General features: G+C 54.8%; 2 protein-coding genes across 2 annotated transcripts; one reads left to right on the top strand and one right to left on the bottom strand.

Annotated features, from left to right (window-relative positions):
• Positions 1 to 1,400: 1,400 nt before the first annotated feature.
• NCLIV_011940 (hypothetical protein) lies at positions 1,401 to 7,139 on the top strand (the record flags this gene model as incomplete). Its single annotated transcript, XM_003880711.1, has 2 exons — positions 1,401 to 1,971; positions 2,113 to 7,139. 2 exons carry the CDS (start codon positions 1,401 to 1,403, stop codon positions 7,137 to 7,139), a joined length of 5,598 nt encoding a protein of 1,865 aa, XP_003880760.1.
• Positions 7,140 to 10,643: 3,504 nt separating this feature from the next.
• NCLIV_011930 (putative ribosome biogenesis protein BOP1) lies at positions 10,644 to 20,947 on the bottom strand (the record flags this gene model as incomplete). Its single annotated transcript, XM_003880710.1, has 12 exons — positions 10,644 to 10,754; positions 11,280 to 11,358; positions 11,855 to 12,053; positions 12,580 to 12,656; positions 13,109 to 13,289; positions 13,644 to 14,704; positions 15,023 to 15,135; positions 15,446 to 15,752; positions 16,342 to 16,427; positions 16,685 to 16,833; positions 17,757 to 18,914; positions 20,437 to 20,947. 12 exons carry the CDS (start codon positions 20,945 to 20,947, stop codon positions 10,644 to 10,646), a joined length of 4,032 nt encoding a protein of 1,343 aa, XP_003880759.1.
• Between the last annotated feature and the right edge of the window lie 5,147 nt (positions 20,948 to 26,094).

The following is a 26,094-nucleotide window of genomic DNA, read 5'->3' as shown; positions in this document are numbered from 1 at the left end:
TCGGTGTTCAGTTTGACGTCTGGGACACCAAATTCAACCGGCACCGTCCAGCCCAGCTCCACGGGAGCAAAGCCGAGTGGAAGCTCAACACCGCTCTCTGACGCAGTTAGCTTCCTTGGAAGGCAAGTGATTTCTAGTCCCTGGAGCAACGCCCCCGTCCCAGTGGGGCGGATGCAACCGCAGTCAGCGAATATGCACGCGTCAGGGGTAGGCGTGGGAAGCGGTACCGTCGGGGGAGTTGGTTCCCCGATGGGCACTGCCTCTTCTTCCGCTTATGCTGCTTCGCCAGGCTTTCCCTGTCGAGGATCAGCGACGTCTGCTTTCGCACCCTTCCAGCTTCCACAGCCGTTACATCCTCTGGGGCCAACCGTAGTTGCCGCGGATATGGGGCAGGCGTATGGAAGCACACTGTTGAACACCAACACAGTGCCAGGATCGTCGGCGGGACCCCAAGGACCTGGCGTATCGCCGGGTGTATTCACAGGTTGTGGATTAAGAAACGAAAGAGTAATGATAGGTTCGCTGAATTTGGTAGGGGCAGGCCCGTCACCAGTACCCGTTCAGGCGTCGGGTGTACCTATTTCTCGCCATTTTGATGTGCGACGTCCGGCTCCTTTTGACCTCGCCAAGTTTGACCGACGAGATCCGCACGTCCACTTTTATCTACCGGTGGATTGTCCCCATAGCAGGAGGTTAGTTGACATCGAGGACCACCCCTGCTTCAGGTGTTCGGGAGGGGAGCGATGATTAAGAGATAGCTTCAAAAATGTGGGGATTCCGTTGGTTATATGAACTGATTTCAACCGGTAGAATGCCGACCGACGATCATGACAGCGGTGGAGAGGGGATGGCCAATATAAACCCTTAGGTCAGGAACAAGTCCAGTGGGTGCTTATGTCTTCTGCATTAATGACGACACATACTTTGCGGAACACGTTCCTATTTTCTGTGTTCACGTCTTACGCGGGCCGGCTAACATAATCACTCTTTTTTCACGTTTTAAAGGAGAAAAGTCTGGTTTCCGGGTGGAACTGTGCTGCCATGCGCCCTGCAGATGCTCGGATGGCTGCTGCCCCTTAGCCCACACGAAACTCGAGAAAATTTTCCACCCGATAGTATATAAGACTCAGGTAAGCTTTCGGAACTGCCGGGTATAGATTCGCTGCAGGGACGCTATTGTTACTCAGTGGAGGGATCACATCGGAACCGACAGTTTGCTGCGGCAGCTGAGCGGACTAGAATGGGGTTATAGCTCATTAGTCCTAATGCCAAGCGATGCAGAATCGTGGATAACAAACAGAACATGCATATCACGTCAGTAGCGATCTGCTATGGACTAGCAGACCGTGCGACATTTTTGGTGTTGAGTATTCTTTTGTCTCCCTGTTCAGACGTGTCAAATGTCATTGAGTAGCCGTTGCGAGTACTACAGCAAGTGCGCGTTTTACCATAACGACAAAGATCGTCTAGAGGCCGACGCTGCGTGGCGATTATGGGAACATCGTTGGAGTTCCTGGCGGCAGCAGGTAGATCAGATTCTGGGGATGCACAATAAGCTAGAAAAGGAAATCAAGCGCAAAGTTGACGGAATTCTAAAGATCAGGATGCCTAGGCAGCAACCGTTTCAACGCCAGCAACAACAACGACAAGCTGCTGTCGATGCACACGCGATGACTCTGAATCAGGCCACGACGTGTCACCAAGATGCACAGTCCCGCCAGCCTGGTTTGGGCCCGATTTCTGAACCACACCTTCATTCTTATCAAAGGATGATGCAAGGTGCACAGGCTCAACAGCACATAATGGGGCCTGTGGTTCACCAGGTGACAAATACCGCTGCGACTCAGGGTGTCCAGAACCTCCTCAACATGCAGCAGTCAGCACTCCATATAGACCAAGATAAAGGGGCGGCTGGCGTAGGCTTTCAAGTTCCTCCAGGTTCCTCCTCTGATAGTCAGAGGGGAACCGCAGGTGACTCACCCTGGCTCTGGGTTGCTGAGAATACCTGCCAACCGGATGCAAGCAGAAGCGGGGTCGATATGCATGGGGCATATGATACATCGTTTGGTTTTCGGCATACAGCAAGCGGATCACTATTTGGTGCGCATACAGTTGGGCGCGGTGATACTCTGTTGTTCGCGTCCAATAACGGCGACAGTGCAGGCTGTGGCAGGACCCGTTCGAGTGTGAATGATCTTCAGCCGCAGAAAATAGAGAGCAGTGAACCAGAGGGAGGATCAGGACATCGCCATGAAGGAGCAACGGAACCGTGTGCTACCAGACCCTCGAGTGGTTTGCAGATCTTCCCTGGAGACCAGCACGGCCGCAGTACCAAGGGGTTTGATGTAACCACAGACAGTCCTGCGGTGTTTGCCCCGAGGAGAGGTGCACGACAACAGATCGAAGGCGGCCCATGTGGACTCCACAAGAGGCAAGGAGAGGCTCCGGGATGTTTCGGAAGTGGCGCGTGCCTTCGGGATTCCCCGGAGGACATTTGGCATGTAGGCACGAAGCAGTACACTTCTTTTCGCCCTCATCCTGCTTCTAGGGGGTATGTAGGTGAAGACTACACCCACTCGGATGGTGTGGACACTGTTTTTGAGGATGACCAGAGTGGTGGATTGGATCTGTCCGCGCGCGGTGGTGATCGCCGCAGGGAGGAGGAAGCAGGGACCAGTTTGGCACCGGGCTCAGCAGCCTCATGCTCGTCTTACGAAAATTTCAAACAAACTCAACGTCAAAGATATCTTAGCGAAACCATTCATTTCGGCACTGTCCAGATGGCGCCTGTTCCAGCTGTTCCGGGCACCTGGACAGCTGGAGGCGGACGCGTGGGAGGGGCTGTCCAGAGCTCGTCGAGGGGTCAACAACTCTCCGGTCATCAGGTGAACAGCCCAGAGTGTGTGTCAGGCGAGGGAACAGCTTCTAGAGAGGTATCCATCACGTCTGCAGATGCGTTTTTAACAGGCTCTCCCGTCGTGCTAGGAGCAGGTTCGTCCCCGGGAGACAGACTTGATGGGCAGACCACACCAGCTGATACTACAGAAGCTAAGGGTCCCAAGGTAGGAGGGGCGCGCGGATACCGAGAAACCATGGTGGACAGCTGGGACCCGACAGGCACGGCGGCAAGCAGTCAACGATCTTCTGTGATCACAGGCTCAAATAGGTTGTTGGCAGCTGGTGGAACCCCCAGAGCTTCACCTGCAACTGCGCCGGGGTCAATGAGTAATCGGGGAGAAATGACAGACGTGGTGGTACGAGCTTGTCAACAGTCACTTCAGGTGCGTCAAAGACAGGGCGAAACTGCGGGAGCAGAGAGGGAAAGCAGGTGCGGCATAAACGACGAAATTGCAAGCGTGGCGGTACCGGACGCGGGAGAAACAGGGTCAGCGGACGGTGGTAAGGGTTCGCAGTCCACAGACGAAAGAACGCGTAGCAGCGGAGACGCTGAAGAAATGGCAAACAGGACGGCCAAAAACCAGTGTACTCTGGTGGAAGACGCGGCTGTGTCAGAAGGTCGGGCGGATCGGAGAGAGGAAGATCTGGAGGACGCAGGTGGAGCGACTGTGGCCATGTGCCAGAAAGGCGCCGACCAGCGACGGCTTCAGGAGATGCGTGGACTGGAAGCGTGCTCGGGTAAGGCGGATGCTTCACTTTACGCCTGCGGGCAGGTGCCGGGTACGGGGAGCTCGCCCCCGGTTCGGACAGGACCTCATTTGGAGAGCTTGGGGATGCAAGCGGCGCTGCACGAAGAGATGAATCTACGTCACATGCAAACTGTTCCTCATGAAACTGGAGCAACACTGCCACCAGCAGTGTCAGACTACGCTCCGTACACGCTCTTGGACTTTTGTTTTCTCGATGATGATAATGATGGCAGCACCGGACATCGATCGCGTTTGGACTCGGCAGCGAGTGGCAGTGGCTCTGCAGATAGCTCAGTGTATTTCCGCGCTCAGGTTGGAAACACTTCCGGCGCACAATGTAATCAGACAGGCGGCGCGTCCGGCCAGCCCGGAGCGCTAAGCCCTCAAAGGGGGGAAGGCGACAGAGGGGGAAAGGCAGCGGAGGATGACGGCGGGACAGAGGGCTGTAGAGGAGACGCAGGAGTGGTCAGCAGCGTTGGGGCGGACAGGGAAACAGAACGGCCACCGCAGCATGGATTTTCTACAGTTGCGGATCCAGACTACCGGCCGTGGAACGCAGACACTTCATTTGCTTCGAGGGGAGATGCTGGGGGAGAAGAGGGTCCGTATCCGGCGGAAGGCGAATCTGCATCAGAACGCGCGGGAGTTTCCCCCGCCATGTTCAACTGCAAAGCTGCCGAGTTTTACTGGCTCCAGTCGACACATGGAAAGACGAACTCTAGAGAAATGTGCGGCACAGGTCTTGGAGATATACCCGCAGCTGCCCTAGCATCGACGGCGCAGGATAGGTTTATCCATGAGTCACAGCCGCTCTGCGGTTCTGACGGGCATTTGCGGATGTCCACCGTGCTCAAGTCTCCTGAGAATCAGCAGACAAGCTCCAGAGTGCGGAGCTCATTTATAGCTGAAGGCAGTGGCGAGGTAGGCTCCACTGGAGGATCGAGGCCGAGAAGCCGAGATGCTGACGGCCGGCTACAGCAGGAGGGTTTGCGTTGCGGTACGGAGACCGAGCAAATGGACCATTTCACAGAGCGGATGAAGGAAGTGACGACTGCAGTAAACGACCAGATGCTCCAGGAGACGTCGGCAGGGAAGTATAATGAGAAACTCTCGCTGCTTTACAGTGCGTACTCGGTGCCCGAGGTGTCGGCACAGCAGCAGTTGATTGATCCCATAGCATTTCCTGAACTCCAGATGCGTGCCGAAGGGCCGAACGTTCCTCGGAACGATGACATGAAGCATAAATGCACCAACCATCCAAGCCGACCTGTCCAGCAGCAGGGTAGCACACCAGCTACGGAAGAGCAAGATGAACTTGGCAACAGGGGGGGAACGAAAGAGAAGAAGAGCTGTGACGGGGGCGGCCGAGCAGAGGCGACTGGCGACTTTGGCCAAGACGTCTCTAAACTACTAGAGTCTTCTGCGGGGAGCTGCGGGAGACAAGAAACTGTGAAAGATTTGGAACCCAGCGGACTACAAACGACTTCTTTCCTGTCAGATTTTGCGTTTCAGCCGTACAGACCAGTTGTAGCTGCTTCTGACACAGAGCGCTCCTGCGAAGTTAAGCTGCGGGGGATCACACATTATGATCGAGGGCGGCGTTCAACAGTGGCGAGCATGATCGAGGCTTGTAGTCGCTGCAGCACCTCGACTACAGGGTTTGAGGATGTCCTGGCTCGAGGAGATACCTCGTCAGTGGGGGTCGGTTTTCCTTCTCGTGCTAGCAGTTTTTCCGCAGGTGGAATTACTGGACTTGCGCCTGTCTCCAGAAGCAATAGTTGTGCAAGTCCCTATGGTTTGAGACCCGGCGGACGGACGAATGATAGTCTATCTGTAGGTGCTTCGTCCACATCTCCGGAATCTCTGTCCGTCGCCAGCCCGACGTCTGGTTCGGGAGTGGGCTCTCTGTCTAGCGTGCCGGAAGAGAGGCACATGGGACACACAAAGGGTTGCTGTGGAGCCGCATGTGAAGTTGGTGAAGTTCCTCACGAGACCTCGTTCATCTCGTTAGCGGCCTCTGTTCAGGGTGGAGACATTTCCGCAGGAAACGCAGATGTGGCGACGAGCCAAGCAGGAAGGTCAGGATGTGGGAATTTGCAGCCCGAGCTGTTAGGAGGTTCGAAACTGACAGGCGAACAAGGTAGTGGAGAATCTTGCCAGGCGGTTGACCCATCAACAGAGCATGATGTTCAGGAGGAACGCATCGGAAAATGCTGTGCGGCTACGGCACGTAGCGTGGAAGATCCTCTCTGCGGTGAGGGCCGTGGTTCACGGACACATGAGTATTTGCCGAGCTACATTATCGACCACGAAAACAGCGCCAAATGCTCACATTGCGTGTATTATCAGCATCTGACTGAACACTTGAAAGGAATGCTTCACACAGCGATGGAGGAAGTGCAGCGGCTGCGCTGTGGACCTGGGGTTCCACGGGGGTACGATGGGGATCAGGGTGGCACTCCGGGAGGCTCTGAGAGAGTTCTGTTCCCGGCGCCGGGGCTGACACAGTGTGAACGAAGCCTAGAGTCATATCTAGATCTTGCAACTCCTGGAGCAAGTCTCGTCTTTCCCATTTCCTCTTTCTCAAATGTACATTTACCTCGTGTGGAGGAGTCGGTCCCCGACACCACGTTGCGGAGTCCTTCATCGCCGCTGGTGGCGAGCGGTGGGGGAACAGTAGAAGCGGCGCTGCTCGGCACGGAGCAACCGGAATTGGAGGCCCGTAGCATTATGGATGTCTTGGAGGGCATCCAGGCAGGTCTGGGGTCTTTGGCTGTGGAGCCGCCACTGCTGGATCCAGGTGGGGAGAACCCAGCGAGCACAGAGAAGGCGATCGGTTTCCGCGGTGGAAAAATGCCACGGCCGTCGGCCCCGTTCCTGTCTGCCTTGGCAAGGCTTACTACAGCAGCCCCCTCATCGGAAGCTCGTTCAAGCGGGACCCAGGTAGCGGTGCACGGCCCGCGGCGACGAGAGAGCAGTTCAGGAGTTGTGAAGAGGAAGGCCAGCGAGGACTCGGCGTCCTCAGGATACCAGGAGGCATTCGAGGAAGAGCAAAGGCTAGAGCTCTCCAAACCGGTCTCGGCTCCGTCTGGCTCCATGCGTGATCGCGTGCAAGCTCCGGGATTAAAGGGAGCACAAGATTCGCAGAACTCGGCACCCACCAGTCTGCTCGCAAGTCTGTTGACCGGCAAACAACTCTCAGAGAAAGAGAATCCTGGATGTGACGGAGCACCGTGCTGCGGAGGAAGCGGTGTTGCGACCAGCCCAGCGACCGCCAACACAACCTTTCGTGGAGGCGCCGCTGAGGTATCGGACCGTGTGTCCGGGGAAGGAAGCGAAAATGGAGGCAGAGAGAGCGAAAAGGGGATGTCGAAGGAGAGTGGAAAAGAACTACAGGAGATAAAAAGGGGAGACGGAGGTCAAATTTGCACCGGTGAGGATGCCACCAAGCATGGAGGAGGCAGTCGAGAGTTTGGTACCGGGTTAGTTTGATCACTGGCATAAAAACTTCCCGAAAAACTGCTTCTCCGTTGGCAGCATGACCAGTACCATCGTGGTGGTAGAGGAATCATCGGATACATGATTATTTAAAAGCGTTTCCTTCGGAGCTAACTGGTGCGAGTTGGACTGCGGGGTCAGATAGTCAATACTTCGAGGTAGCCACGCTCGCAGAAACGCGGTGTGTGAACGAGTGGCTTGGAAGTAGGGGCTACGGGAGTGACGTGCTGCATGACGGGATAGGGGAATCTGTACCCGTCGTTTCAGATGTTGCGCGGCACATTTTCGTGTGGGAACGTACTGGACTTTAGTTGTTGAAGATCTCGCACTGTGTTGTTACCTGAAAACGAGAGAGATGACAAGGCCTTGCTTTGTAAAACCCGTCGTGCTTTATATGAATGCGTAGCTGGGAATGTGTCTGCGAGTCCCTTGCATACTTACACGTCGCTTTGTGGGAGACGATGACACGGCAAGAACCCGTACTGATTGTTCGAGAGCGCCGGATCAGCTAGGTGAACGACCGTTTTCACAGGCGCGTCTATTCGTACTCCTGGGCGTTGTGAAAATCTAGTCCACTCTAGTGCCGGGGGATATGCCGCCAGACGCGGACTTAGGTACATTTCCGTGTAGTTTTTTCTCAACGTATCATCTTTTCTACCATAAACGGGCAATCTCACATGGCGGTTAGTGGTTGCCTACTGACGGCAAATGCGTTGTTCTACCGGCTGAAGCTGACATCACTGTGATCTCAGCCGCTTTTTGGTGTAGAGATCCGCCATGCCGGAATGTTTGCATCAAGGCATTTGTTGCGATTTTGCACGCTCACTTGTATTTTGTCTCGCAGGAAGAAAGTGTGCAGCAGGCACCGGAGGCAGCGTTTTTCAGTATTAACCGTGGGAGGTGACAGCGCACACTGCCTGCGAGACGGTGATGTTGGAAGTTTTTCACATCTGAGTAGACTCCTTTGCATAGTGTCAAGACAAAGTCGAAAGAGGAAAGACAATGTAACAAAAAGCCGAGAGGGTCCACATTTCATTATTTCCTATGCGGCAGGGCCGGTTAAAGGACAACTGGTTCTTACCAGTTTCCAGAGCAGGTCGCCATTCACCAGGGGGTGTCATGTAGTCTCTTCCTTGTCGCTCAAGTACCTCGTGTTACGAAGTTATGACTGCTGTTCGTCCTGACTCCTTTCACGGCAGCTCAAAAAGTAATGGGCGGGCTCCTGCCGATCCGCGGACGCAAAGCAAATACTCGGGTTGTTCGTCTCGCGTCTAGCGAGCTGTGTAGCGTTGTCGACGACGAGACCAGGGCGAGATAGCATAGGTCGAAGGTGTATTTTGAGTGCCAGTTGGAAGGTTGTTCAGTTGCGTTTTGTACAATTTGATGTTTCATCGGTCCTCGTCTAATTAGGCTAGCTTACGTTGACTTCGTTACTTGCGCGAATGAGTTCGCATCACGGCATCAGACTAGTGTGGGGGGTGGGGGGGGGGGGCTGGACTGTTTCCGGCCGCCCCGAAGAAGCTGAACAAAAGACGACGTGAAAATGGTCGAGACGGAGATTTTCTTTGAGCGATGAAGCCCAGATTCACCAAACAGACTATTTCGCATGTTGGTAGGATGAGGGCGAGAGAAGGAAATCCGGCACTTTTTTATGGCCGGGCGTCGGAGGCAGGTAGTGTTGGAGCATTCATCCAGTATACCGGATGTTAATGTTGGCTTTGTGACTCCAATCTGTTTATCGACGCGGTTGGTGTCGCGTGGAATCGTGGTCCTACGGATGGTCGGTGAGAGACGATGCGATGAGTGTTTCGAGTTCACTGGAGCAGCAAATCCAGTGTGTAAATGTGAAACAGGGTGATAGAGTGAGGCGGTATGCAGATCAGTGTGATGGGTATGCAGGCATTGCACAGGGCTCGAACAGTTGCGATGCGTGAATGTGAGCGGTGTAGTTGAAACCGCTTCTTCGATCCCCAGAGTACGACCTACTGCCGATCCGAAGCAGACAGTGGATTGTGGAAAATATGGGATTTTGTTTTGTCGGTGGTGTTGGGTGGCGCAGTAGTCTGTGTGTGATTGGAGACGAGAGTGCAGAAGAGGGTTTTTTTTTCTCTCAGCTTCTCTTCCGACCAAGACAACACAGGGTGCACGCAACAGGTCTGCGTTGCGTCTTGTGATGGGTAAGGAACAAGTTCGGTGATTCCGTTATGGCGTGAGTTGCGACAGTGGGGACGACAGCTTGCTGAATTTGTTTAGACCCAAGTAGCTCATTTTGTGTACAACAGTCTCTTGTGTGGAACAAGCAGCAACCGACAGAGTTTTCTCCACGGGATAGCGAAAGGGTTCAGTATACACCGACCTGTGGATCAGTGTGATGTCGTTTCGCCTGCGAACACAGCGGCGAAGTGTAGTAAGTAATGTTATAACAAAGATCTCGGCTGCCGAAGCGAAAGCCAACAAGACAACGAAGAAGTGCGGGGGTTGAGAAAGGGCGATCGGTATCTCCACTGTCTAGTGTGAGTAGGGTTCCTGTACTATGCGCCCGCACTAGCCCCTATGACCATGTGTACTGCGCCTTGTCGTTCTGTGCTGGTGATAACGAGAGGATTTCACGACAGGTCGTAGCACCACGGCCTGTGATACGCGATTTGCATGTGCGTCACAGTTGCTGACGGTTGTCCTGCTCGTCGCTAGCTCTCCATATAAGACCGCAGAGAGAGCACTGAGTTCAATGTTGACAGAGACAAGTTCGCCTCTAGTCCGTTTGAATTCTTGTTCGACAGCGTCATGTCCAGTTTCTGTCTTTTTGATTGTCCCCGAGTGATGTGGCCTGCGCTCATGGGCGTAGCGGCCACTGAAGTGAAACTATTCAACTCGCACCAGACTGTCAGTGTCGGCATCCGTTCTGGAGGCGTCGTCAACGGCTCCCAACTCCAACAAGGGAATAAACAGTTACATGCTGCGCGCGATCAGCCGCTCGTCAATCACTGCTCGTGCGCGTTGAGTGACGATATCTCAACGAGGCGACGCCCACAAGCGCAGTCCGTGTGACGGAGAGAGAGTAAAGACATCTCGCGCCAGTGAAGCCAAAACACGAAAAGGACGACAGGTGTTAAATATGGAACCACCAACGCTGAGGCGCAGTTCGTTTGAGCCGCCGCCGACTCACTCTATCGTCTTCCGTTGTAGGCGTTCCCTGCGCACTAATGCATCTAGGTAGGGCAGATGCCAGAAGAAAAGTACCGCACTGGCGGTGTGGACTTGGGTCCAGAAATGAGCTGCCGCTGTGTTAACTGGTAGCATCATTTGACATGTACGACCGGTAGTTCCCTACGTGCTACTGTACTGAAAACAACGGTTTGCTTTGGCGTCTTAGCCGCATGAATCGCTTGGACCTGGGCAAGTGTCGCAACCGCGTACGCGTCTGAAAACTTGCCAGGCGGATGAGTTTGTGGAATCGAGGGCAAGACTGGAAAAACGATCGAAAATGCCGAACACTTTTCACGTCCAGAGGCTGCACTGGCCTGCGCGGTCTGCTGTGACAAGCCACGGCTGCGTCGGATGCCACATGCACGCAAGAACGCCGCCGTTTCTTGTGGAGTCTTCTACCACCTGCCGTCAGACACACGGACAAGCACATCACGAGGGGAATTGATGTGCCCGTTTTGAAGGCGAGTCAAGAACAAGCTGCGATACTCACAAAAACTGCGTCCGAGAGACGGCGGCAGCACGAAGCAAACGCCCTGCAAATGTCGCCACTCGGACAACGAGGCAACCCACTCACGTGGAACAAGCAAACGTAGCACAGCGATCAGCAGTTCGCCTTATTGTCGATTTGGTGCATGCGACAACGGTCTCTGGTATGCACACCCAAGGGGAGCCTCTATCTAGTCGCAATCTTCTTGTCCTTTCAAAACGGCGCACACGCGCAACACCCGACAATATCCGTGCAGCACAGAGCGCCGCCTCTCTCGTCGGAGCAGACGACAAAACCGCGGGAAAGGATCCGAAACAGAGAGAGCGTGAAGGCGGAGGCAGAATGGAGAAGACGCGGGACGTACCCACGCGCAGGAAGGGCCAGAAGAGAAACACGGAGGACAAGAAGCAGATAAAACCACGAGAAAGCGCAGTGCATACCCGGAGCGTCCGAACTGGGACAATGAGAGGATTCGTGACCAAGTCGTTGAAAACCTTGAAATGGTAGATTTGCACGGTCCTGCGCGCCAAACACACGCCGCATCTCAGTCCGAAACAACGCTGTGCGCCTTTGCCTTGCGTCTACCTCTGTGGAGCTCGGAACACGGGGTATGCGGTTTGCAAGCGTCGACTTCTCTTCCAGTTTCCCCGAACGGCAAGTGGCGACACACGCACCGGCTTCCACATCGCCTGTGGCGAGCAGGAAGAGGCAGCCTCAGAGCACTGGGCGCCCAAAATTCCTTATCTCACACACAGAGTTCTCGCTATCGATTTCCCTCTCTGTACTGTGGATGACCACATCACGGCGGGTCAAGAAAACGTGCGTCGTTGGTCTCTCCCATTCCGTCAGCGGGTCTGCCATCCCTTTCAGGGTGCACGATGCGAAGGGAGTCGCGCACAGCTGCAGAAAAACGGTGTGCACGCGGCATTCTTGAAAAACATCCGGGCGGAAATGACGCGGGGCACTTTGACTCTCGAGCCGCCGTCGACATTTCACACCCTTGCCTGCGACTTACCCGTCGGCAGACGCCGTGCACATGAGAGGAAAAGACGGATGCAGACTCGCGCACGTGATGGCGCCCTTGTGGCAGCGAATAATCTTGTAGACGCGACTGGACAACTCCAGGTCGAAGATGTACAGCCGGCGATTCTCTGCTCCAGCGATGATTTGCTCTCCGGACGGGTGGACATCTATGGACGAGATGGCTTCCGCGCCTGAACAGCAGACGAGAGGGCCCGACCGTTTAAGACAAGATGGGCCGTTTGACGCAGAAGGCAAGCGTAGGTGCGCTCGAGAGACACCGCAAAAAGAGGCGCGCAAAATAGGGAAGGACGCACAACGCCACTGTTGCCTCCTTTGCACGCGTCGCCGAGGTGGACGCGCGAACAAGGCAAAGCCCACGCCACCCCCCAGTAGAGACAAACACATTTGTGAACCACGAGTCTCTCTGCTCTGGAAGAAACGAGACGGCTGGAATCGACAACGGACCCGCGATCACATTCGGGTCACGCCCCACTGCGTTCGGGGACCGCTCGCCTGTCGTGCCGCCTTTTTCGTCTACGCTTCGTCCTGCGCCGAGTCGCCCTCTGCCTACACACCCCTGCATTTCCCTGCCTTTATGCACGCGTATGCGGCTCCGAGGCCGAAGCGCGAAAGGCCAAGATCGATCAGAGACACGCGCGCATGCAGGTGTCGGCGAAAATGTTGAGTGAAGCGGAAGCTCCGCGTGAGTCTGCTTACCGATGAGTTTCCGTACGAGTGCTTGATGCTTGCCTCCCTTTGGTCCGAGTTTTTTGTTGCTGTGCAAGTCGAAGATTCTGAAACAGACACCGCGAACCGAAAACACGCACTGCGACGCCAGTGCACCGGAGGAAAGAATCCCATCACGTGCAGGGGGAGTAGGGATCCTGAAGTCCCAGGAGCCGCTTCCTGCGTCGGCGCAAGGCCGTGTGCGCCCCACCTCCTGGGCACCCTTCGGGGTCATTCCAGATCTTCCACGCGCTCACTGACTTCCACGAACCCGCGAAAGAAACAGATCCACTACATGCCCCGACGCACGTGCAGCCTCCCCACCTTCGAAGCGCAGTCTACGATGTGCCTGTCTCCCCACACGTCCTCTCTGCGCGACGGGGGCGACTCTGGCGGCCCGTGCTGAACCAACTCGTGAACGCGCGACGCCGCCGCACCCAAACCTGTGCTTGCGGAGTGGCGTTCACGAAGACGGCGAGCACACACGGTCTGACCTTCGCACTCCTGCTCCCGTTCTCACCGAATGCCTTTGTGGTACGCCACAATCAACCAGGGTTTGGTTGCGTGGAAAACTGCCGCCTTCATATGGCCTCCCGCTGCCCGACGAATCGGATGAATTGTTTTCTGCTTCGCAAGGCTGTGGACCGAGCACTGCTGAGACGGAGACGCGCTTCCCGGGCACATGGCGATAAGGTACGTCCCTGAGACACAGACGCCGCGCCGCACCAGCTGCCTTTTACCTGGTGCATCTTCCGTTCAACCAGGCTTGTGGACAACCAGCCAGTCCATTTGTCTCGCGTACCCGAGTCGCGTCCACAGATGTCTGGAGACGAGAACCACCCTTGTAGAGCGACAAGTCCACGTAAGCACGCCCACGCAGGATAGCTTTCAAGCGCACACCTTGTGGCACACATCCCATATCTCTAGGCAGGTAGGCGTGTGTGTTTGTGCAGGGATCTACATGAGGGCGGAAAAGAGAAAGCGGTGCTCTCTACCGCGGTACCGTGAATGGGGCGCTCTGACATCGCGCCTTTCTTTTCGGACAGCTTGCTCACCCTTGTGGTGCCAAGACAGACTTCGGATGGTTGAGTCGTGGAGAATGCTGATTCCACAGAGAAAGCCACCTAGCGGCGCGCTGACAGTCTCGTCCGCGTCGTCAGCTGCGGCTCCCTTTGTCCTTTGGCGCTTCTGGTTTTCTGCGTTCCCCGTCGTCACCTGGAGAAGAAGGCTCATCCCTCGTTTTTTCTCGCTCTGAAGACTTCCGGCCTCAGCAGGCGCAGCCACTCCCTTCACATCGATCTGCTTCCACACACCGACGTCCTTCATGGTTTGCTGCCTGCGTTTCTCTCCTAGATCTTTGTCTTCTTCCTGCTCGTCCTTCTCGGCTTCTTTCTCTTCCTCGTCCTCGCTCGCGGGCTCCTCGAGAACCCGCAACAGCGCCTTTGCTTCAGCGAGTTCCGCGCGGCGCGTGTCTCCGTCTTCCGAATCGTGTTGACTCTCTTCGTCGGCGCCTTCGCCTGATGCCCGTCTCTTCTTTCTCTCCGCGCCCTGCGTCTGGGCATGCGTCAGCTGCTCGACGCTCTTCTGGTCAAACAGGGGCAAGTCAAGGACCGTGAGCAACAGCTGGTCCTCAATGGCCGCCGCCAAGATCGGCAGTCGAGGATGGAAGGCCAGCGCGGTGACTTGCGCCTGCAGGCGAAAAGACAGGAACCGTTTCCCCGTCAACACCTCCAGGACGTGCAGTGTGTTGTCCGCCCCGCCCACCGCGATCCACTGGCCCGACGCGTCGACGCAGCACGCAAACAGATCCCGCGCCTCGCCTTGCGTCCCCGCGTCGCCCCCGGCGCCGGCGCGTATCCCTGCGCTCGCCGGCGCGCCGCCTGCTCCGCCTGTCTCTCGAGCGCGCCGCCGAGCCTCCGAGAGCGTGTGGAGCGGCAGAGGCTGCGGCACGAACTGCGCGTAGAGCGACAAAGGCAGGTAGTCGACCCGGCGGTGCGTCGGGAACGGGCGGAGTTCACTCGCAGAAGGCAGCTGCGGAAGCAGCGACTCAGGGTCGACGTTCATCGCCATTTTCAGCGAGCGCGGGCAGAGATACAGATCGAGGCACCGATTGAACCTGAGGAAAGCACCAGCCGCAGCCTGCAGGCGAGACCGAACTGAGGAAACAAAAGATGGAAAGCGACCTAGCGCGACAGCTGGCCTGGGCCAGTTCGCGGAGGCGAGGAAGAAACCCACACGCCGCACACGCCCTGGAGACTCTGCGGACAGCCACGACGGGGAAACAGACGGAAACGGGGGGAGGGAGAGCGGCGGGCGGAGGTCCGCGAGAAACAAGCGCCGCACGGCGGGGCGCGAAGAAGCCGCGTCCGGACACCGCGTCGACGCAGAGGCGAAACACGTCGAGAGGAGCGTGCAGGCACGGAAAAACATTCACCTTTCAAGAAGAAGGTTCTTGTACGCTCCGACCAGCCGGAGGGCGGAGCTCTTCTGGGGCAGGAACGCGAGAGGCCGGTCTTCTGGGGCCATGGCTTCCCACTCCTTCTTCTCCTGAACGCAAGGCTCACCAAACGAGAAAGAAAGTCGAGAACCGGAACCCACGGGGACACGCCCGGCATCCTCTCACCGACGCCAATCGGCTTCGAGTGCGACGGCAGACCCCTGCTGATTGTGGAAGCCGTCCCTTTCTCTCTCGACTGGCCTGCGTCGAAAACGACGTGTGTGGCGCAGCCTGTGGACTGACATTGCCTCTCTCTTTTAGGCCCAAAGGTATCTTTCTCTCCCCCTGGAGTCTGGGGCGTGCGTGCGGCCCCGCACGTCGCGTTTCGCCTCTGTTTTTGCCTCGGCTTTTTTCGCTTACCGCTTCGGTGAAGAGGAATTCCTCCGGCGGGTTGTAGCTCTCAGCGTGTCCGGGGAGGACCAGTTTGGGCGCAGGCAGCGAGACGGGTGCTCCCTTTCTGCGTTTCTCCTCGCCGCTCCGGTCCACGTACACACTCGTTCCCCACAGATCGAAGACGGCCGGAGCCTCCTTCTCGCGCTGCAGCTGCGCCTCCTTCAGCAGCTGCCCCGAGCGAATGAGGCGCACCAGGTGCGTGATTTTCTTTTGCTCGTGCTTGGAAGGCAGGAACCGGCTCTTCGGCACCGGCTTGTTGTGCATCGGGAAGATGCTGCGCGGAGGCAAACAAGCAGACGAGCGCGACGATCCGCCGTTGGGAGCAGAGACGAAAAGGCGCAGGACGGATACAGGAAGCAAAACGCGTTCGCGTCTCCATAAAAAGACAGTAACCCACTGTGTGCTGGCGTGCGAGGCGGGGCACGACGCAAGGCGCGCCGCAGGAGACACCTGAAAAGAGCGCTCGCGGTCGTCCGCTTCCCTTCATGTGTACACGCCAGCCAAGCGGTGCGTGGGGAAACCCCCTGGAGTCGCACTGGGAACAAGCCACACAGCCCGCCGACGGGGCCGCCTGACCATCCTAGCGTTTGCTGAGTTGTGTCTCCCGCCTCGCGAGAAGCGACAGGAGATCAGGCCGCGAAAGAGCGAAAGAGGGACGGCGAAAGAGGGACGGCGAAAGAGGGACGGTTTGGAGAGACGAACAGACGCACACGCGGCGCGAGCGACACCGGCGGACCGGCGTGACTAACGGCGAGACGGGCTGTTTCACCCTGAAGAGAGCGAGGAACGCCACGGCGACTTTCCTTTGAATCGCTAAGCCGTCTTTCGCAGGGAAACTGCAGCCTAAACCCTCTTTGCCTCACCTGTCCTCGAGGTCGGACTCGACAAGAACTTCCTCGTCGTCGTGGCTCGGCGCAGGGAAGGCGCCGCTTCGAATGCGGCGAATAATCTACGAAACGAAACCAAAGACGCAGCGAAAAAGTATTCTTAGGAAAGGAAGGCAAGTAGAAACAGCGCAATCCTTCAGACTGGAAAACGACCGTCGGCCCCCCGGCGGCGTTGAAAGGAAATCGGCGCCCGAGAGGTAGGGAGTTTGGGATCGCGGCGCATTTTTGCCACATCTGCAATTCGACACTTTCGGGAAACTTTCAGGCGCTTCGTCCTCGGCCATGTCTCTCACTCATCCCGGTGCTGGCCCGCGCGTACCTCCAGATCGGTGTCTGTGAGGCGGTATTTCTTGTTGTTCTTCACATCCACGATGGTTCGCCAACCGTCCGGGTCGTCCTTCGCCAGGAGCCTGTCGACTGCAGAGGACGAGAGCTGCTTCACGATCCGCTGACCATCTTTGTCGTAGCCTGGAGCAGACCGCATGCGCACAACCCCGAAGCCAGCGATGAGGCTCGTCGAGGAACGCGCCAAAATGCAAACGCGGGCGAAGCGCCACACCACGCCCACACACATGCTCACGCCTGCTGAAAGAAAACCGATATATTTGTATGCATTTTACATATTCATAACATATGCACATACTTTGACACACGTTTACAGTCAAACTTGAAAGAATATTTACAAAGATAGACACATGTGAATGAACGATGGCCGATCAGGTATGTCCTTGGCGCCTCAGGGGTTGTTTCGCGGCGATCGCCACGCGTTTCTCAGGACCGCATGCAGACGCACATCGTCTTCTCCACATTCCTGGCCGCTCTGTCGCGCCTCGTTATTATCTGTGTTGAATCACTCCTTGTCCTCAAACGGATGTGGACACACATGCGCACATGACGAAATGCATCTGGAGCAGAATAGCTACAAAAAAGTGTACATATACATCTCTCTATATCTTCAGATACGCATCTCTAAATACAGATAATGATATGACCGTGCTGGTATCCGCTTTGTATACATTCCGTCCAAGTTGCTTGCCGCCATGTGGCCAGGTTTCTATGCCTTGCTACGCTGATTTGTCTGTTCGTTTCGATTCCCCGAGCTCCTCATCTTTGCTGCTACGGCCATTCCCGGTGAACGTCCACCGGGCGGCCAGCGTGTCTCTCGCTCTGGGTCCAGCTTTTGCATGTGTCGACTTCGCTGCCTCAAGATGTGTTTTCGCTTCGGTCCGCGGGTGAACCGCAGAAGCCTCTCCCTCTCTCAGAAAGAGGTGTTTCAATTTTGGAAAGGAAAAGAAAACCAAACGCATGCGCTCACGAGCGCCGTCTCCACCGGCAGGTCGCCCGGCTGTCTGCGCCGCTTTCGAGAGCGAGAAAAGATTCAAGAAACGTACCGATGTGATCGTACTTCTCATACCACCACAAGGGGACATTGCCGATTCGGTTGTCGTCTTCGTCCTCGTCAGAGAGAAGATCGTCGGATCCCTCCATCGGGTTGGGGACCTCGAGGAGTCTCTCGAATCTTCTCAGGCGATTTGCGCGGCCCTCCGCGTTCGTTTCCTCGTTCTCCCTCCGCTTCCCAGAGCCGTCTCCTTCCGACTCGCCTGTCTCCGCTACGGCGGTCTCTCTCTGCTCCTTCCGTTTGCCTGCCTTGCCACTGACCGAAGCGCCGCCGGCAGAGAGCGGAGAGCGAGAGGCAGACGCAGCACGCCGTGGCGCTTGAGAACGCACAGCGTTCCGTGCTTCTGCCTCTTCAACTTCCAGTTCGTCCTCAAAATCGGCCCCCGCCGTCTCGGCCTCCCCTTCGCTCTCATCTTCTTTTACCTCTTCCTCTTCCTCTTCTTCCTCATCGTCTTCTTCCTCATCCCCTTCCTCTGCTTCCTCTTCTTCCTCTTCCTCATCGTCTTCTTCCTCTACTTCCTCATCCTCTACTTCCTCATCCTCCTCCTCATCCTCTTCTTCGTCTTCTTCTTCGCTGGTCCTTCCGTCCTCCTCGGAGTTTGTCGTTGTGCCTGTCTCATCGCCTTTCTCTTCGTCTGTTTCTTCTCGTACCTCCTCGGAGTCCTGTGGCTTGCTTCCTTTCCTCGGGATGCCTTTTCTCAGCGCGCCGCGCTCCCCCGGCAAACTTGCTTGCTCTGGTGCCGCTTCTTCGTCTGAAAGGAAATCGCTCGCCTCCGAAGCTGGAGGTTCCGCAACTGCCGCAGTCTGTCTCCTCGCTCGCGCCTTCACTGCAGCCTTCCGTCCGGGACCGACGCCCTCCGCAGATCGCGGCCGAAGCTCTTTCATCTTGTCCGCCGCCTGCGTCACCGAGAGAGAAAACGCGGCTGTATTCCCTCGCGTCGGAGTGTTTTTCGCCCTGAGATTGACGCCCCCGCCGTCTCGCCTCTCTTCAGCTGTTTTCTGTCTGCTGGCGACAAGAAAAATGGCCGTTTCTCCACAAAGATCGCGGCGCTTGCGAGAAGAAACTGCGAGCTGCGCGACACTCGAGAGCAGCCGCCCTCCGTTTTCGCCTCCAGGCTCGTCGCGCTGCGCGTCCCCGTTGCCGTCTTTCGCTTTCCGAAGACACAGCCGGTAAAAAGCCAAGAGCAGGGAATCAAGGAAAAACGCTTTTCAGGGTTTTCTCACGCGCCATCGTCGGCCCCACAGCGTCGATGGGTCCGGTGTCGAGACATGAAAGCGCCGCCGCGCGCTGCGCTCTGCATGCGGTTTCTTTTCGCGGCGTCTTTTCGCTCAAATTGACCGTCTCTCTGCGCGAGCGAGAGTGAGTGTCCGCAGTGTGTGTCTCTCTTTCTTGATCTCTCGGAGCACTCTCAGAGTGTGTATCTGAGAAGCGCGACAAGAAGAGCGAGAGGGACAGCCCGTCTGGTCCACGGTCATCCACGCTTCAGACACACGCGAGGCAGGACACCCTGCCCGAGACGCCTGAAGTCGAGACGCGTCTCCGCATCTGGACCGACTTTTCACCGACGCAGATGCTCTTCAAAGCTTCTTGTGACAAAAAAAGGCCGAGGAGGAGAGGGAGGACACACACACACACAGAGACACACACGGACGTAGGGCAGGAGAACTTCCTCTCGAGCCGACACAAACGCGTGGACGAACGACAGCAGAGAAGAAACCGAGGACGCATTCTCTTTTCTCTCTGGACGGGGATGCTCGAGACGGTTCTCGAACCTCTCCAGACTTCTCGTTTTTTCAGAGCCGCCTTGCGTTTTCTCGCGCTCGACTCTCGCAACAACAAGCCCCGTCACGTCTTCGTCTTGTCTCTCTCGCGCGGCGCTTCAATTCGTGCTGTCTCCTTTTTCCGCAGCTCCCAGCTGCCATCGTTTCCTCTTCGCGTTCCTTTCACTGCCGTCGTTTCCTCGAGTGCTTTCTCTCCCTGCAGCGGACACTCTTCCAGCTTCGGGTAAAAGACCTCCCGTCCGTTCCGAACGCGCCGAGAAGCACAAAGACGGGCTGAACAGTCTGAAAAGTCGCCCACGGAAAACATGAGACTGGCGACAAACATGGAAGAGGCTCCCGTCGCAGCGGGAGCGCTCTCCGTCCCGCTCACCTCCACCTCGCCGATCTTCACCGAGTCGCGGTCTTCTTCTCTCTTTTGCTCTCCTCCGCCTGGCGTTTCTTCACGTTGTTCGCTTTCTGTCTCTGGAGTTGCTGGCGGTTTCTGCGCTTCCGCCGTGGCGCCTGCATCCGGGCACTGTGAGACTTTCCAGAAGGAAGCACTTGACCCAACTTTCCATTTGCCAAAGTTAAAGAAACCCTCTCGGACGCGAAGATCTTCAGACAAAGAGGCGCGGGCTGCCTCTCGACATCCGCACCCTGAGCTTCCATCGCCCTCTCTCTCCTCTCCTGTGTTCTCTTCCTCTTCTTCCAGTGCAGACCCGCTGTTTTCCTCATCTGCCTGTTCCGTTGGGTGTCCTTCGTTTTCGTTTCGCGCCTGCCGAAGAAAGCCTGTAGCGCGTCGCCTGGCAGGGCGGAAGTTGAACTTCGGAGGCTCTCGCCGCCTCAGAAGCGAAACGCGGAAGCCTCCCTCTACGGGAAAGAGAAGAAAACCTCCGAGAGGTTCGACTCGACCTTCTGTGCGCGCTCCCAAACTCGACGCTCTCTTCCCTGTCGGCCCCTCGCCCTGCTCAGGCGCCTCCGCTTCCTCGCGGGCTGCGTCCTCGCGGCCTCGCTCCGTTTCTTTGTCTCCCACCCTCACGCGTTCCTCGCGTTGGTGCTGTTCTTTGAGTGCTTCTCTGCGCGCTTTCTCGCTGTCGTCTTCTCTCTTCTCTGAGAGGACCGAGCGGAGCGAGGAGTGTTCTCGGAGTAGGCATGCGGTGTCGAGCTGTTGGAAGGCGCTGCGTGGACCTCTCTCGAGACGTTCTCTCCCTCGCGCTTCTCCGCTCGCCGTTCCCTGCTCCATCCTCCTCCTGCTCGTCCTCTCTGTGGCTGTCTCTGCCTGTCCCCTTTCCTCTCCGGTCTCTCCCTCTTGTCCGCCGCACTGCGCACCCCACCCTTCTTTCTTCTCGCCTTGTTTCCTCTCGTCTTCGCCGCTCGGGCCCTCTCTCTCCTGCGGGGCTGCCTCCGTCTCCCAGAGGCTCATGCCCAAAGAAACCGCCGCGCATGCAGCTGCGCAACATGCGGGCGCTACGTCTCGTCCGTTTTCCCGCGCCTCTCCCTCGGCAGTCGCCCCCTGGAGCTCGCGTGCGCCTCCCTTCCTCTCTATGTCTCCTCTGTCTTCGCGGTCTCCTGAATCTTCTTCTCGTTCTTCGCTGTTTCTTCCTCAGTCTTTTTCTCGGTCGTCTTCGCAGTCTTCTTCTCTGTCTTCTTTGCTTCTTCGCGCTCGTTCTCGGAAGTTTGCCCGGAGGTCGAACGCGTCGGCCCCTCTCTCGCCAGCAGGTCCTGCATGCGAAGTGCGTTACTCGGCTGTCTCGGCGCCTACAGACTCCGCCCTGTTTGCTGTCTCGCCGGCGGCCGCAGGGAGCGAGACAGGCCAAAGACCGGAAGGCAATCTGCGGAACGTCGCAATCGTCGCGCATGTCGACCACGGAAAGACGACGCTCGTGGACGCCCTCCTCGTCCACGCTGCGGAGCTCCAGTCCGCCTGCGACTTGAAAACCAGCTGGGACCTCGAAAAGAGAAAGGCACGTGTGCGAGAGAAGAAAACGAACGAGCAGAGACGCAGAGACAGCTGGGGCCTGGATGAGAAGGGAAGAAAGAAAAGAAGGGAGAAAGAAAAGAAGGACGAAAGAAAAGAAGGAAGAATGGGAAGAAGGAAGAAAAGAAGGAAGAACGGAAAGAAGGGGAGAAAGACTGACGAAGAGGTTTTCTTATGTTTAGAGAAAAGACCTGGCGGCAAGCGGGGAGCTCGAGAGCCGAGGGAAGGGAGACAGTGTGAACAAGAGAGGGGGGCGAATCTGGAATGCTGAGAGACGAAGGCGCGGGGAGAGGGAAAGAGGCGCGAGAGAGGATTGTCGCTGTTCTTCTCGGTCAGCGTGCTTCACTCTCTGAGAGGCATTCTCTGGTCGGCCACTCACTCCCGCAAACCCCGGCGAGCTTTGTCGACTGCTTTCTTTCCAGAGCATGCAGCGGATGATGGACACAGGCCAGCTCGAGAAAGAACGCGGCATCACAATTACTGCCAAAGTGTGTTCGCTCCGCTTCAAGGATGGAAGGAAAGTCAACATCATTGATACCCCAGGTCGGTCGCAGCGTTCGGCACTTCCCGGCGCGAATTGTCTCCCCGTCTCTCTACTGTTCGCGTCTGTCCCCTTTTGCGTTTCTTCTGTTTGGGTTCTCTTATGCTGGGTTTCTTCTGTTTCATTCCTGTTTCCTTCTTTGCGTCTCTCGTGCTTTAGCTGTCCCGACGGCACCTCGCGCCGACTCGTCGCGTTTTTGGCCTTCCTGGAATGCGCACGTGCCGTTTCCTTTCTCTCTCTTTTCTGTCTCTTCTTCCTGTCTCAGGGCATGCGGATTTCAGCGGCGAAGTCGAGAGAGTCATGCACTTGGCAGACGGAGTTCTGCTGGTGGTAGACGCCGTCGAGGTAGGCGAGGCACAAATTGTTTTTTCAAACGCTTTCCGTCGGAATGTCCCTCAAGAGGGCGTCTTGTCCCTGTTTCTCCCTGCCTGAAATTTGTCTTTCCCTGAAGCGTCTTTCTTCCTCGTGCCTCGACTCGTCCTCAAATACATCTCAGTGCGCTACAGCACACACCTGCTCAGCTCTGCATCTTTTTCTTCTGTGGACGCTTCTCACTGCATGTCTCCGTTTTTTTCTTTCTATCTATCTGTATCTATCTATCTGTATCTATCTATCTGTATCTATCCATCTATCTATCTATCTGTATCTATCCATCTATCTATCTGTATCCATCTATCTATCTGTATCTATCCATCTATCTATCTGTATCCATCTATCTATCTGTATCTATCCATCTATCTATCTATCTATTTATCAATCTATCTATCTATCTGTATCCATCTATCTATCTATCTATCTATCTATCTATCTATCTATCTGTATCTATCCATCTATCTATCTATCTATTTATCAATCTATCTATCTATCTGTATCCATCTATCTATCTATCTGTATCTATCTATCTATCCATCTATCTGTATCTATCTATCTATCTGTATCTATCCATCTATCTATCTATCTATCTATCTATCTGTATCTATCTATTTATCAATCTGTATCTATCTACCTGTATCTATCTATAGACGTGTATGGCCTTCGAACGCTCTTCTCTACTCGGATCTGTATACGTACATCTATCTCCTTTCATCTATTGACATATACATTTATATATATTTATGTTCATCTATACTTTCATATATTTATGTATACTTATTTATGTGTGTTGGGATGTGCCTGCATGGTCGTGCATGCACTGGAGGATCTAAAATACCCAGTGCGCGTGTTGCCTGCTGGCTCCGCAGGGGTGTAAACCGCAAACTCGCGTGGTCTTGCAGAAGGCGCTGCAGGCAGGGCTGCGTGCGGTCGTCGTCGTCAACAAGGTCGACCGAACTTCGGCGCGGCCTGTGTGAGTTTCCAGGCTCTTTTCGTTTCCGAATTTTTTTCCGAACTTGCGCGTCGCTTTGCCGAATGGAGTGCTTTCCACCGCTAGTCCCAGTCACCACCTCTTTTGGTCCTGGATAACCTTTACCTCCCCTCTGCCTGTCACCAGGCGCAGAGGGGGGTCGAAAGCCTGTCGCCGTAGGCGATATTGATGACTGCGGAGAGAGATACCTGCAAAGGCCACGTACTCACACGCCCTTGCATCTTCTCCTCGCTGTTCATATCGACAGACACATGGCCCCAAATATACACAAACAGTGTCCACAAAAACGCATCTATATCTTTATACATATATATATATATATATATACATATATATAGATATATATAGATATACATATACATGTATTTATATATGTAAATATATTGATATACATGTATATATATGTATATATATATATATGTATATTTATGTGTATATATATATATATATATATACATGTATATATATGTATATGTATATGCATGTATATATGTATACAATTGTGTTTAGCTCTCTGGGAACTGAGGAATGGTCGGGGTTTGGCGAGTCTCTAGATGTGTTGGGAAGGCGGTTTCCGCTCTTTTTGTGTTTCTTCGCGGCTGCGTGGAGTACGCGGAGCCCTCCTTGTCTCCCACCCTCCGTCTTCCACGAGCAGTTGTCTCTCGCGATTGCCTGGTTTCGCAAAGATCGATTCGTTTCGCAGCCACCAGCGAGGTCACGGTTCCACGTTAACCTGTCGCCCAGTTCCTCTAAAGAATGCGCATGCAGACGCGGTGTGTGCTCACGAAAAGCCGTGCATGCTCTGAACTCTTGCGCAGAGCCTCCTTTTTTTTCCAGCAGAGAGAAGAGATTCGATTGCACAGCTGCCGCTCGACCGGCGTCGCAGCCGTCGCTGGAGAAACCGATGTCGACACCTCTCTTTTTCTCAACCCTCTCTTTTTCTCAACCCGCTCTTTTTCTCAACCCCCTCTTTCTCTCAACCCCCTCTTTCTCTCAACCCCCTCTTTCTCTCAACCCTCTCTTTCTTTCATCCCTCTCTTTCTTTCATCCCTCGCGTTTTTCCTCTGCCTCTTAAACACAATGAAGTTGGATTCGGAGGAAAAGAGACGCAAGATGCAAAACCCTAAGCCGTGAAGACTCCGCAGAAAAGGCGAGCTCCCGAGGGGCGCGCCGCGCTGTGTGTTCCCTTGGCGGGCCACGATTTCGGCTGAGAAGCTGCGTAGCGTTGACCTCGCTTCTGGGTGTTGCATGCAGAGACGTCTCTGCTCAGGTTTTCGATCTGTTCCTCCAACTCGACGCCACAGAGGAACAGGCAGAGTTCGAGGTGAGACAGGCGGGGCCGGACTGAGCTCCCGCCAAAGACGAAACCGCGCGACAAGCCAAGGGAGAAAGGAATGCAGCACGCGAAAGGGACGCCGCACGCGAAAGGGACAGCACGCGAGATGCTTCTGCCTATCTCAAGGCGTGCCGCGTCTCGGTTCCGAGACGTTTGGATTCGAGGCGCGTGGCCAGCGCTGTGCGTGTTTGGCGCTTCTGAAAACGCTGTGCAGGTCGTGTACACATCGGCTCTGAATCGGCAAAGCGGGTTGACACCGTCCTCTCTCGTCTCCTCCATGGACCCTCTCGTCGATGCGATCATGAGACTTCCGTCGCCACACGAACGACAAGCACACGCCTCTCGCTCTTCTTCTCTTGACTCGTCTGGCCTCGCATCGGGGACGGCGGCAGGGACGGGGGCCGAGCCTGCGAAGGCCCCGCTCCAGATGCAAATTGCCCACGTCGACCGCAACGCCTATCGAGGAGTCATGGCGATGGGAAAATTGCTGGGAGGCGCGTTAATCCCTGGAATGCCGATTGGTCTGCATAGACCAGGCGAACCTCTGAGAAAAGGTCCGGCGATCTTCCCAACCACCGCGAACCTAATATACATACATAGATACATATATATATATATATAAATATATATAAATATATATAAATATATATATATATATATATATATATAAATATATATATATATATATATATATATATATATATATATATATAGATATATATATATATATATATATATATATATATATATATATATATATATATATATATATATATATATATATATATATATATATATATATATATATATATATATATATATATATATATATATATATATATATATATATATATATATATATATATATATATATATATATATCTATATATATCTATATATATATATATATATATATCCATATATAGATATATCCATATCTATATATATATATATATATCTATATCTATATCTATATCTATATCTATATCTATATATATATATATATATACATATATATATATATATATATATATATTCATACGCAAATGAGGAGGTGCCGACGGGGCATGAGCACAGATGGGTGCAGAGCGTTTCGGGCCCTCTCTACGTCGGTATTCTTGGTCTGATCTACACGCCCAAATGTGGACATGCCCAGGAGTCAAGGCTCATATATGCATCCACAGGTAGACCTTCACAGCACACACACACACACACGCCGGTTCTCCTACGGACACGAGTGCGTAAAGCTGTGGAGATATATCTGTCTCTCCAGAGCATGGCCTCCGGAGTCTGTGAAACGAAGGAGACAGAGGAGAGAAGGAGACAGAGGGGATAGGAGAGAGAGGAAATTA

Source organism: Neospora caninum, chromosome IV (assembly GCF_000208865.1).
Source record: "Neospora caninum Liverpool complete genome, chromosome IV".
Taxonomy (NCBI): Eukaryota; Apicomplexa; class Conoidasida; order Eucoccidiorida; family Sarcocystidae; genus Neospora; species Neospora caninum.
Note: the sequence above shows the minus strand (reverse complement) of the source record. Positions and strands in the feature narration are given on the sequence as shown.